The sequence below is a fragment of the Pongo pygmaeus genome, chromosome 21 (assembly GCF_028885625.2).
Source record: "Pongo pygmaeus isolate AG05252 chromosome 21, NHGRI_mPonPyg2-v2.0_pri, whole genome shotgun sequence".
In the NCBI taxonomy this organism is placed as follows: Eukaryota; Metazoa; Chordata; class Mammalia; order Primates; family Hominidae; genus Pongo; species Pongo pygmaeus.
Window position 1 is genome coordinate 65,089,151 of NC_072394.2, and position 11,786 is coordinate 65,100,936.

Genomic DNA, 11,786 nt, shown 5'->3' on the forward strand with positions numbered 1-11,786 from the left:
GAGACCCACTGGAGGCCCAGTAAACGACTTACTGTACAGACAGCGGGTGGAGGGACTGAGGGGAGGGGCTTAGCTCCCTTCAGCCAGCCCCGTCCCTGCTCCAGCATTGCTCTCAGACACCGCCTAGTGGCTTCTGGGGACAGTGCTGGTGGCCCCAAGCCTCCTGACAGCTAAGCGGTGCCACCTCCTCTGCAGGTCCCTGGAGGCTCTCCTGATGGAGCCACCCAGATGGCTTCCCTCGGGAGGACACTCCCCTCTCTGTTTTGGGGATCTGCAATTTTGTACAGAAGGTTTTCTTAAAGAAGTGCTCATCCAGATTTCATGGGCTCAGGAGATATAGGTTGCAGAGGTTTCCCTTGAAGAACTCAGCCTTGGACACCCGGCGCCCAGAGGAGAGCGGACTTCAACGCTTTGCATGAGTGAGTGTGTCCTAAAGTCTTGCCAAATAGCACCTATAGTCTCTGTAAAATTTTTGAACTATAATTGATGCAAAATAAAATCCACTTTTTAAAGGATACAATTTGATGTTTTGACTTTTTTTTTTTTTTCAGACGGAGTCTTGCTCTGTTGCTCAGGCTGGAGTGCAGTGGTGCAATCTGAGCTCACTGCAACCTCCGCCTCCCTGGTTCACGCCATTCTCCCGCCTCAGCCTCCTGAGTAGCTGGGACTACAGGAGCCCGCCACCATGCCCGGCTAATTTTTTATATTTTTAGTAGAGACGGGGTTTCACCGTGTTAGCCAGGATGATCTTGATCTCCTGACCTCGTGATCCACCCGCCTCGGCCTCCCAAAGTGCTGGGATTACAGGCACGAGCCACCGTGCCCAGCCGATGTTTTGACTTTTATATGCAACTGTGAAACCACTGCCATCATCAAGACAGCAGACACCTCCCATCACTCCCCACATTTCCTGTGTCTGTCTGTAATCCCACTTGCTCACCACTCCAGGCAACCACCACCATGATTCCTGTCAGTTTTGATTGGTTTGCATTTTCTAGAGTTTATACAAATAAAATCACACAGTATGCTGTCTTTCGAGGGGGACGTACCATTATTTATCCATCTGCCTGTTGGTGTATGTGTGGACTGTTTCCATTTTTGGCTATGACACATAAAGCCTCGATGAACATTTCAGTCCAGTCTCTGTATGGACATATGTTTTCTTTCCTTTCCTTTTTTTTTTTTTTTTTGAGATGGAGTCTCGCTCTGTCTCCCGGGCTAGAGTGCAGTGGCGAGATCTCGGCTCACTGCAACCTCTGCCCTCCGGGTTCAAGCGATTCTCCTGCCTCAGCCTCTCCAGTAGCTGGGATTACAGGCGTGCACCATCAGGCCCGGCTAATTTTTGTATTTTTAGTACAGACAGGGTTTTGCCATGTTGGCCAGGTTGGTCTCCAACTCCTGATCTCAGGTGACCCACCCTCCTTGGCTTCCCAAAGTGCTGGGATTACAGGAGTGAGCCACTGTGCCCAGCCTGGATACAGGTCTTTTATCAGATACAGGTTTTGAAAATATTTTCTGCCAGTCTGCGGGTTTCTTTCTTTCCTTCCTTTCCTTTCTCTCTCTCTCTCTTTCTTCTTCTTCTTTTTTTTTTTTTCTGGGTCTCCTGTCGCCCAGGCTGGAGTTCTGTGGCATGATCATGGCTCACTGCAGCCTCCACCTCCTGGCTCAACTGATCCTCTCACCTCGGCCTCCTGAGCATCTGAGACTACAGACACACACCACTACATCCAGCTAATTTTTAAAATTTTTTGTAGAGGGGTTTCACCATGTTGCCCAGGCTGGCTGGCCTCAGACTCCTGAGCTCAAGGAATTGCCTACCTCAGCCTCCCACAGTGCTAGGGTTACAGGCATTAGCCATCATTCCTGGCCTCTAATCTTTTTTTGATGTGTCTTTGTCTGATTTGGGTATCAGGATAATACTGGCCTCATAAAATGATTGGAAGCATTCCCCCCTCCTCCCCCTCCTCTATTTTTTGGAATAGTTTGAGTAGGATTCGTATTAGTTCTTTAAAAAATGTTTGGTAGGCCAGGTGCAGTGGCTCACGCCTGTCATCCCAGCACTTTGGGAGGCCAAGGTGGGTGGATCATGAGGTCAGCAGTTCAAGACCAGCGTGACCAACATGGTGAAACCCCATCCCTACTAAAAATACAAAAATTAGCCAGGCATGGTGGCGGGCCCCTGTAATCCCAGCTACTCTGGAGGCTGAGGCAGGAGAATCGCTTGAACCCGGGAGGTGGAGGCTGCAGTAAGCCTAGACCGCACCATTGCACTCCAGCCTGGGAGACAGAGCAAGACTCCGTCTCAAACAAAAAAACAAACAAAAAAAAACTAAGAACAGAGCTACCATAAATACAGCAATCCCACTGCTGGGCATATACCCAAAAGAAAGGAAATCAGTATATGAAAGAGATACCTGGCCAGGTGTGGTGGCTCACGCCTGTAGTCCCAGCTACTGAGGAGGCTGAGGCAGGATTATCACTTGAACTCTGGAGGCAGAGGTTGCAGTGAGCTGAGATCTCACCACCGCACTCCAGCCTGGGTGACAGAGCCAGACTTTGTCTCAAAAAAAAAAAAAAAAAAAAAAAGAAAGAAAGAGATACATGCGCTACGATGGTTATCACAGCACTATTATTTGTGGGAGCTAAAAATTAAAACAATTGAATTTGTGGAGACAGACAGTAGAAAGATGGTTACCAGAGGCTGGGAAGGGTATCGCAGTTGGGGGAGGGGGGCAAATGGGGATGGTTAATGGGTATAAAAAAACAGAAAGAATAAGACCTAGTGTTTGATAGCACAACAGGGTGACTACAGTCAATAATGATTTAATTGCACATTTTAAAATGACTAAAATAGTATTGGATTATTTGTAACGCAAATGATAAATGCTTCAGGTGATAGACACTCCATATCTCCCATGTGATTACTACGCATTGCATGCCTGTATCAAAATATCTCATGTGCCCCATAAATGTACACACCCACTATGTACCCAAAAAATTAAACATAAAAAAACTTTTTTTTTTTTTTTTTTTTTTTGAGACGGAGTCTTGCTCTGTCGCCCAGGCTGGAGTGCAGTGGCGCGATCTCAGCTCACTACAAGCTCTGCCTCCCGGGTTCACGCCATTCTCCTGCCTCAGCCTTCCGAGTAGCTGGGACTGCAGGCGCCTGCCACCATGCCTGGCTAATTTTTTTTTTTTGTATTTTTAGTAGAGACAGGGTTACACCGTGTTAGCCAGGATGGTCTCGGTCTCCTGACCTCGTGATCTGCCCGCCTCGGCCTCCCGAAGTGCTGGAATTACAGGTGTGAGCCACCATGCCCGGTCCATATTTCTTTTTTTTTAATGCCATTATAAATGGTATTAATTTTTTTTTTTTGAGATGGAGTCTCACTCTGTTGCACAGGCTGGAGTGCAGTGGCGCAATCTCAGCTCACTGCAGCCTCCGCCTCCCAGGTTCAAGCGATTCTCCTGCCTCAGCCTCCCAAGTAGCTGGGATTACAAGCGCCTGCCACCACGCCTGGATAATTTCTGTATTTTTAGTAGAGATGGGGTTTTACCATGTTGGCCAGGCTGGTCTCGAAATCCTGACCTCAGGTGATCCGCTAGCCTCGGCCTTGCAAACTGCTGGGATTACAAGCATGAGCCACCGTGCCCGGCCAAATGGTATTAATTTTTAAATTTAAATTTCCAATTTTTCACTGCTAGTTGACTGAAATATAGTTGAAGTTTGTGTGTTGCTCTTGCATCGTGAAGCCTCACTAAACTCATTTATTAGTTTAGTAGCATTTTTGTAGGTTCAGTTGGATTTTCTACATAAATGATCATGCCGTTTGCTAAGAAAAGTGGCCTCTTCCTTTCCAATCTGATGTTTTTTGTCCTCTGCCTTAATGCCCTGGCTAGAACCTCCAGTATTGTGTTGAATAGAACTGGTGAGAGCAGAAATCCTTGTTTTGTTCCTGGCTCTAGGAAAGCACTCCGTCTTTACCTGTGAGTAATACACTGGTTGTATCTTTCACAGATGCCCTTTCTCGGGATGAGGAAGTTTCCTTCCATCTTTACTTTGCTGAAAGCTTTTTTGTTGTTGTTGTTTTTTGAGACAGAGTCTTGCTCTGTTGCCCAGGCTGGAGTGCAGTGGCACCATCTCGGCTCATTGCAAGCTCCGCCTCCTGGGTTCACGCCATTCTCCTGCCTCAGGCTCCTGAGTAGCTGGGACTACAGGCGCCCGCCATCAGGCCCGGCTAATTTATTTTTGTATTTTTAGTAGAGACAGGGTTTCACTGTGTTACCCAGGATGGTCTCGAACTCCTGACCTCGTGATCAGCCTACCTCGGCCTCCCAAAGTGTTGGGATTACAGGCGTGAGCCACCGCGCCCAGCTGAAAGCTACTCTTCTTAAAAATCAGGAATGGATGTCAGATTTTGTCAAATGCTCTTTCTGGTTACCTGATCTTGAGATGATCATGTAGTTTTCCATTTTAGTGTGTTATAGGATGAATTATTTTGATTGATTTTTGTTTTGTTTTTTGAAACGAAGTCTTGTTCTGTTGCCCAGGCTAGAGTACAGTGGCATGATCTTGGCTCACTGCAACCTCTGTCTCCTGGGCTCAAGTGATTCCTGTGTTTCAGCCTCCTGAGGAGCTGGGATTACAGGCGCTCACCACCATGCCCAGCTAATATTTTTTTCTTTTTTTTCTTTTGACACAGGGTCTCACTTTGTCACCCAGGCTAGAGTGCAGTGGTGGGAACATGGTTCACTGTAGCTTGGACCCCCTAAAGCATCCTCCCATCTCAGTCTCCCAAGTAGCTGGGACCCCAGGCAGGCGCCACTACACCTGGATAATTTTTAAATTTTTTTTTTGTTTTTCTTTTTGAGATGGAGTTTTGCTCTGTCACCCAGGCTGGAGCATGGTGGCACGATCTCGGCTCACTGCAACCTCTGCCTCCTGGGTTCAGGCGATTCTCCTGCTTCAGCCTCCCGAGTAGCTGGGACTACAGGCGTGTGCTACCACGCCCGGCTAATTTTTGTATCTTTAGTAGAGACAGGGTTTCGCCATGTTGGCCAGGCTGGTCTCGAACTCCTGACCTCAGGTGATCCACCTGCCTCAGCCTCTCAAAGTGCTGGGATTACAGGTGTGAGCCACCGTGCCTGGCCATAATTTTTAAAATTTTTTGTAGAGATGAAGTCTTGCCATATGTTCCCAGGCTGGTTTCAAACTCCTGGGCTCAAGCAATCCTCCCACCTCGGTCTCCCTAAGTGCTGGGGTTACAGGCGTGAGCCACCACGCCCGACGTCCCTTAACATTTAACATGCCCCTTACATATGTATCTATGTACGTATTTATTTATTTATACATATCCCTAAGTGCTGGGGTTACAGGCGTGAGCCACCACGCCCGACGTCCCTTAACATTTAACATGCCCCTTACATATGTATCTATGTACGTATTTATTTATTTATACATATCCCTAAGTGCTGGGGTTACAGGCGTGAGCCACCACGCCCGACGTCCCTTAACATTTAACATGCCCCTTACATATGTATCTATGTACGTATTTATTTATTTATACATATCCCTAAGTGCTGGGGTTACAGGCGTGAGCCACCACGCCCGACTTCCCTTAACATTTAACATGCCCCTTACATATGTATCTATGTACGTATTTATTTATTTATACATATCCCTAAGTGCTGGGGTTATAGGCATGAGCCACCACGCCCGACGTCCCTTAACATTTAACATGCTCCTTACATATGTATCTATGTACGTATTTATTTATACATATCTGTGTCTCCTTTATTAGCAGCTTACCTTCTTTTTTTTCTTTTGAGATGGAGTCTCACTCTGTTGCCCAGACTGGAGTGCAGTGGTATGATCTTGGCTCACTGCAACCTCTGCTTCCTGGGTTCAAGCAGTTCTCCCACCTCAGCCTCTGGAGTAGCTGGAATTACAGGTGTGCGCCACCACATCTGGCTAAGCAGGCCATTTATAATTCTGCTCCACTTTCACTTCCTGCTTGTGCTGAACCTATAGATGGCCAGTGGTCTTCTCAGGTCTTCTCTGAGCATCCTGTCCTGGACACGCACATATGCAGCTTTGTCAAATTCCCTAGTATACACAAGTGGGTTTTTTTCCAGACAAGAGTCTCATTCTGCCACCCAGGCTGGAGTGCAGTGGCGTGATCTCGGCTCACTGCAACCTCTGGCTCCAGGGTTCAAGCGATTCTCCTGCCTCAGCCTCCCGAGTAGCTGGGATTATAGGTGTGTGCCATCATGCCCGGCTAAATTTTGTATTTTTAGTAGAGATGGGGTTTCACTATGTTGGCCAGGCTGGTCTTGAACTCCTGACCTCAGGTGATCTGCCCACCTCAGACTCCCAAAATGCTGGGATTACAGGCTTATTTATTTATTGTATTTTAAATATTTTTAACATTTATATATTTCTATAACATATATTTTTATTGTATCATTTATATTTTTTGTATTCATATTGTAGTTTTCATCTGTTAGTTTTTTAGAGTGCAACTTATTATTGAACATGTTTCAAAAGCAGTGAGAAAGACAGGCGCCCATGTCCTCAACAGCCTCCTTAGATTCTTCTTTCCCTCTCTTTTCTCCTAATGAGCTCAGGCAGCAGTGGTGGAGGAGACAGGACCTCCTGCTGGGGCAGCACCAACCACTGGAGCAGGCTCAACAGTCCCCACACTGCCAGTGAAGTTCCTGATTGTGACGCTGGCCAGACCAGAAAGGTTTGACGTTTACACTAGCTGCTTCAGTGAGGGCATCGATCCTGTCCTCTGTGACAGCCACTTCACTGTCATGCAGGATGAGGGCTGCGTAGATGCAGGTAAGCTTGGATAGAGACCAAGATACAGGCTTGCGGGGCTGCTGGCTGTGGTGCTAAGTGCCGGAAGAAATGAGGGCCTCACCCCAGCACAGCCTTAGCTTCCCTGCTCCCCATTTTAGCAGCAGCTGAGGAAATTCATATCTATTACTATAACTGGGATCTTTTTTTTTTTTTTTTGAGATGGAGTTTTGCTCTTGTTGCCCAGGCTGGAGTGCAATGGCACCATCTTGGCTCACTGCAACCACTGCCTCCCAGGTTCAAGCAATTCTCCTGCCTCAGCCTCCCGAGTCTGGCTGAGATTACAGGTGCGCACCGCCACACCTAGCTCATTTTTGTATTTTTACTAGAGTACTTTTACTAGAGATGGGGTTTCACCATGCTGGCCAGACTGGTCTTGAACTCCTGACCTCAGCTGATCCACCTGCCTCGGCCTCCCAAAGTGCTGGGATTACAGGCGTGAGCCACCGTGCGGCGGCCCTGGATCTTTTTTACTTCTCTGCCAAAGTTTTTTCACTATATGGAGGGTGTTATGTAAAAACTGTTATAATAATGGCCTTGTCTGCTAACTCTAACATCTGTCTTAGTTCTGGAACAATTTCCATTGATTCCTTTTTTTTTTTTTTTTTACAGGCCGTATTTTCCTGCTTCTTTAAATGCCTGGCAGTCTTTGACTGGATGCCACACAATGTGACTTTTACCTTACTGGGTGCTTGATATTACTGTATTCCTGTGAATATTGTTCAGCTTTTTTTCTGGGATGCAATTAAATTACTTGGAAGCAGTTTGATCCTTTCAGGTCTTGCCTTTATGATTTCTTAGGTGGGACCCGGGAAACATTCAGGGCAGGGATAAATATTCCCCGTGACTGAGGCAACAGCTTTCTGAGTACTCCATCCAATGTCTTGTGATTGTGAGTTTGGAAAAGTTGAGGAAAGCAAGCACTGTTTCCAGTCCCGTGTGAGCACTGAGTAATCTTTCTGGCTGTTTTTTACTCCAGCCTCTAGGAAATGTAGACAGTACTCTCCTGACCACTCAAGGAAGACCCTCTGCAGACCTCTGGAGTTCCTTCTGCTATTCTGTCCTTTCTAATCCTCTGGCTGCCCCTGTCTCTGGCTTTTCAGCTAGAGAGAATCTCTTAACCTCCCAGGCCTTGCTGGGCAACCCACACACAGACACAGATGGGAAGGTCAGTTCTGCAGATCTCCAACTGCAAACATCAAGACATCTCCGTACACATGCTGAGGGTCTGGAAAGAGCACACATCTCAGAGCCTGCATGAACAGAGTCACCTTCCTGAAAGACAGCAGCCTCAGTGACCTCACTTCTGATGCCTGGTTGCTGGAGGCAGTGGAAGCAACAGCAGACGTGCTGCCCACATGAACATGCGGTTTCCAAGCCCAACAGAACTTGCAGCCTCAGTTCCAACCAGGTCCAGATGTTAAACCTTCCCACAGTCGGAATGAAGTTGGCCTGACTCGGACAGTGCTGTGTCAGGTATCCTTGGTGCCTTCACTTAATCCTGTGTCCAGTGTGCCTACTGTGTGCAGCCCCACAGGAGCGCAGCTCCAGCTGCCTCAGGTGACAGGGAAGATGCCAAACAGTTCCACAAATCAGTGTCCAATGACAAGCAGATTGTCACGAGAAGAAAAGTGGGTTCTCTGAGAGCCCTTAACTGTATAAGCTGACATGGGCTTGGGTCAGCGAAAGAATGTGGGAGCTGAGACTTGGAGCTCAGTGTGGACTAGGGTTGTCCAGGCAAAGGGGCAGCGTGGGCACCAGCTGTGTTTCCAGAGGCTCCTGGGGCTTAGCCTACGGGGCTGCTATAGGAGAGGTAGGATGTTTGTGGTCCTGAGCCCGTCCTCGTGGGGTCTTGTCTCATCTGGAAAACAAAGTCCCAAGCGGACATTTTAACTGAGGGACTGCCATGCACACTCCCACAAAGGTGGGGTGGGGGCGACTCTGAGATGTTAGTGTCACAGTCTGGGATTTTTCTTTTCTCCATTAATGGACCCTTGACACCAGGAATGGGCATGACATCAGCACTTCTCAGTCAATACTGCTCCGTGGAGGAATGGGATGGGGGAAATTGGGAGAGGTTGGGGCAGGGAGAGGGCTGTGGGGTTTGGCCCTAGTTCTGCCACTAGACTTGGCCAAGCCCCTTTCCTGCTTGGGCCTTGTTTTTTTTTTTTTTGAGGCAGAGTTTCACTCTTGTTGCCCAGTCTGGAGTGCAGTGGGCAATCTTGGCTCACTGCAACCTCTGCCTCCCGGGTTCAAGCGATTTTCCTACCTCAGCCTCCCGAGTAGCTGGGATTACAGGCGCCCACCACCACGCCCAGCTAATTTTTTGTATTTTTAGTAGAGACGGGGTTTCACCATGTTGGCCAGACGGGTCTCGAACTCCTGACCTCAGGTGATCCACCCACCTCCGCCCAAAGCGCTGGGATTACAGGCCTGAGCCACCGCACCTGGCCACTGAGTCTTAGTTTTCTGAGGCTAGTTCTACATCCTACGATCATGTCCCCCGCCCAGAGAAGACCCCAACATAGGCCGCGCTGCTCCTTCCGTCAACCGGCTTAGAGCTTCTCCTGGCAACAGGGTTCAGGCTGCCAACAAGGCCTTCCTCAAGACCCCACCCACAACCAACGACCATACTTCGTGGGTCCATCTTTGTATCATCTTTACTTCCTTGGAGCAAATTCCCAGGAATGGGTTTTCGGGGTCCAAGGGTATGCACCTCTAGCACTACGACAAATGCTGCCAACACGCTTCAGGGAAACGGTGCCCGAGTTTGCATTCTGCTTCCCCTGCCCTGCCCTGGGGGTCTGACTGGTGAAACATGGGAAGGCAGAGTGGTCGGGTGTTTCTGATTCCACGGTGGGCCGGGGTCTTTTCCTACCCTCGGGAACCGTCTGAATTTCTCCTCTGCCGAGTTCCTGCGGGTGTCCTTCGCCCACCGGCCCGGGGGAGTGACTGGCAGGCACCAGGTGAGCAGGCCTCCGCTAGCAGCGGCTACGTGCACGGGCAGGAGCACCGCCCCACGCCCCAGGTGGCCGCAGGGTGAGGGGACCAGGGGGCGGGAGTCTCACTAGGAGGGGCACGCCCGTATCTCTAGCCCGGCCGGCAGCGGGCAGCGAGGCTCAGTCCTCGCCCCTTCTCCCAGCTGCTATTCGGGGCTCCCGCGGCGCTCACAGGGGTCGACTGCGTCCATGGGGCACAACCCAGGGGCTAGGCTAAGACGCCACACAGGACAACCACCCCCAGCGACATCCACCCCCGACGACGCCCCGCGCCCCAGGGACAGCAGGGCGGGTCCGAGAACCTCCTCGCCGGAAGCGGAAGTGCGTCACGGCATCGGCCGGCAAGCACGCACGGCGCAGACTCACTGTGGTGGCGTGACCCGGAAGCGCTCGCCGAGGCCCCTCCTTGCCCGCTGATATCTCTGCCGGGTGACTAGATGCTTCCTTTCTCTCGCGCGCGCGGTGTGGTGGCAGCAGGTGTGGCGCGCGGCGCGGGCTTCAGGCTCAGGGCTGGGGCTGGGGCGGGAGTGGGGGCTTAGACGCGGGGGACGGGGTGCGGGGGACGGGGTGCGGGGTGCTGGGTGCGGCTGGGGACGTGACCCTAGGGGCCGGTTTGCGCTGGGAGCCGGGGCACGGTTCCGGCGGTCCTCACGGCGCTGCGCGGTGACTCCCCAGGCACAGCCCAGCCTCGAAATGCAGAACGACGCCGGCGAGTTCGTGGACCTGTACGTGCCGCGGAAATGGTAAGCGCCCCCCACATGCCCCTCTTCCGTCCTTAGCTAACCACCTCGTCCCCTCGCCTGCCCTTGTTCCCCCACACTCCTCCGGTCCTTACGTCGTCACGTCCCTAACTTGTCCTGCCCCCGACGTTCCTCTTTTCCATTCATACCCCGCCAACCCTCCTTGTCCCCTTTTTCATTCTTACCGCCCACGTCCCCTCTGATCACTGCGTCCTTTCTCCACAGCTCCGCTAGCAATCGCATCATCGGTGCCAAGGACCACGCATCCATCCAGATGAACGTGGCCGAGGTGAGCTGGGAGCCCGGGAGGCGGGAAGGTTGTGATGTATGTGCGGGGAAGGCAGGCTGTCCCATTGTGGAGGAGCCCCTAAGGTGAAGGTACGGGCAGAGGCTGGCTTTGAGGATGGGTGTTTCCCAAACTTGGAGGAGTGGTTGGTGACCCTTCTTCTCTTTCTAGGTTGACAAGGTCACAGGCAGGTTTAATGGCCAGTTTAAAACTTACGCTATCTGTGGGGCCATTCGTAGGATGGTGAGTGTTTCCCTGGGCTTTGCTCATCACTTCGGGACATCGTGGACTTTACGGTGCGCATTGGAGCGTATGATGGTGCCTGAGTAGATTTGCTGGCAGAGTAGTTTGAGCCAGGTGGACTGGGCTGGCTGCCTGCCGGTTCTTGAGGGTGGAAGAGGGGTGCTCTGAGAAGACACTCAGGCAGCAGACTCTGCCTCTCACTAGGAGGTGCCTCCCTACCCCGCTCCACCATAGTCAGGCTGGAGGCTGCCCCGGGAGAGGTGGCTTCCCTTCTGCGCCTGTCTCCATTCGCTCAGCACGGGAGAGACATGGGCTGGTGGCACAGCTGACCTTCTGCCATCTCAGGCAGCCGAGTGGAAATATTCTTAATGTGCTTTTTTTTTTCTTAAGGGTGAGTCAGATGATTCCATTCTCCGATTGGCCAAGGCCGATGGCATCGTCTCAAAGTAAGGTTGGGGGCTCACATTTGGGCAGAGTGAGTGGACCAGGACTACTCCAGAGGCGTGGTCTTAACGTTGTCCTTTTCCCCTGGTTCTAGGAACTTTTGACTGGAGAGAATCACGGATGTGGAATATTTGTCATAAATAAATAATGAAAACCTACCTGTGCAGGTTCATTCTGTGTCTGTAGGCCCAGGGTTGAGGTTTTGCTGTCAA

General features: G+C 50.7%; 1 protein-coding gene and 1 long non-coding RNA gene across 3 annotated transcripts; both read left to right on the plus strand.

Annotated features, from left to right (window-relative positions):
• The first annotated feature begins 2,600 nt into the window (after window positions 1-2,600).
• LOC129021782 (uncharacterized) lies at window positions 2,601-7,624 on the plus strand. Of its 2 annotated transcripts, none has more exons than XR_010125102.1 (4): window positions 2,601-3,987; window positions 5,830-5,951; window positions 6,628-6,844; window positions 7,475-7,624. It is a non-coding gene; the product is annotated as an uncharacterized LOC129021782 (long non-coding RNA). The 2 variants fall into 2 exon arrangements; XR_008496141.2 differs by having other exon boundaries at window positions 6,623-6,844; window positions 7,475-7,536.
• A 1,580-nt stretch (window positions 7,625-9,204) lies between these two features.
• RPS21 (ribosomal protein S21) lies at window positions 9,205-11,732 on the plus strand. The gene is made up of 6 exons (XM_054467655.2): window positions 9,205-10,338; window positions 10,537-10,604; window positions 10,827-10,890; window positions 11,059-11,130; window positions 11,521-11,576; window positions 11,669-11,732. Exons 2-6 carry the CDS (start codon window positions 10,555-10,557, stop codon window positions 11,676-11,678), a joined length of 252 nt encoding a protein of 83 aa, XP_054323630.1. The 5' UTR covers window positions 9,205-10,338; window positions 10,537-10,554; the 3' UTR covers window positions 11,679-11,732.
• The last annotated feature ends 54 nt before the right edge of the window (window positions 11,733-11,786 follow it).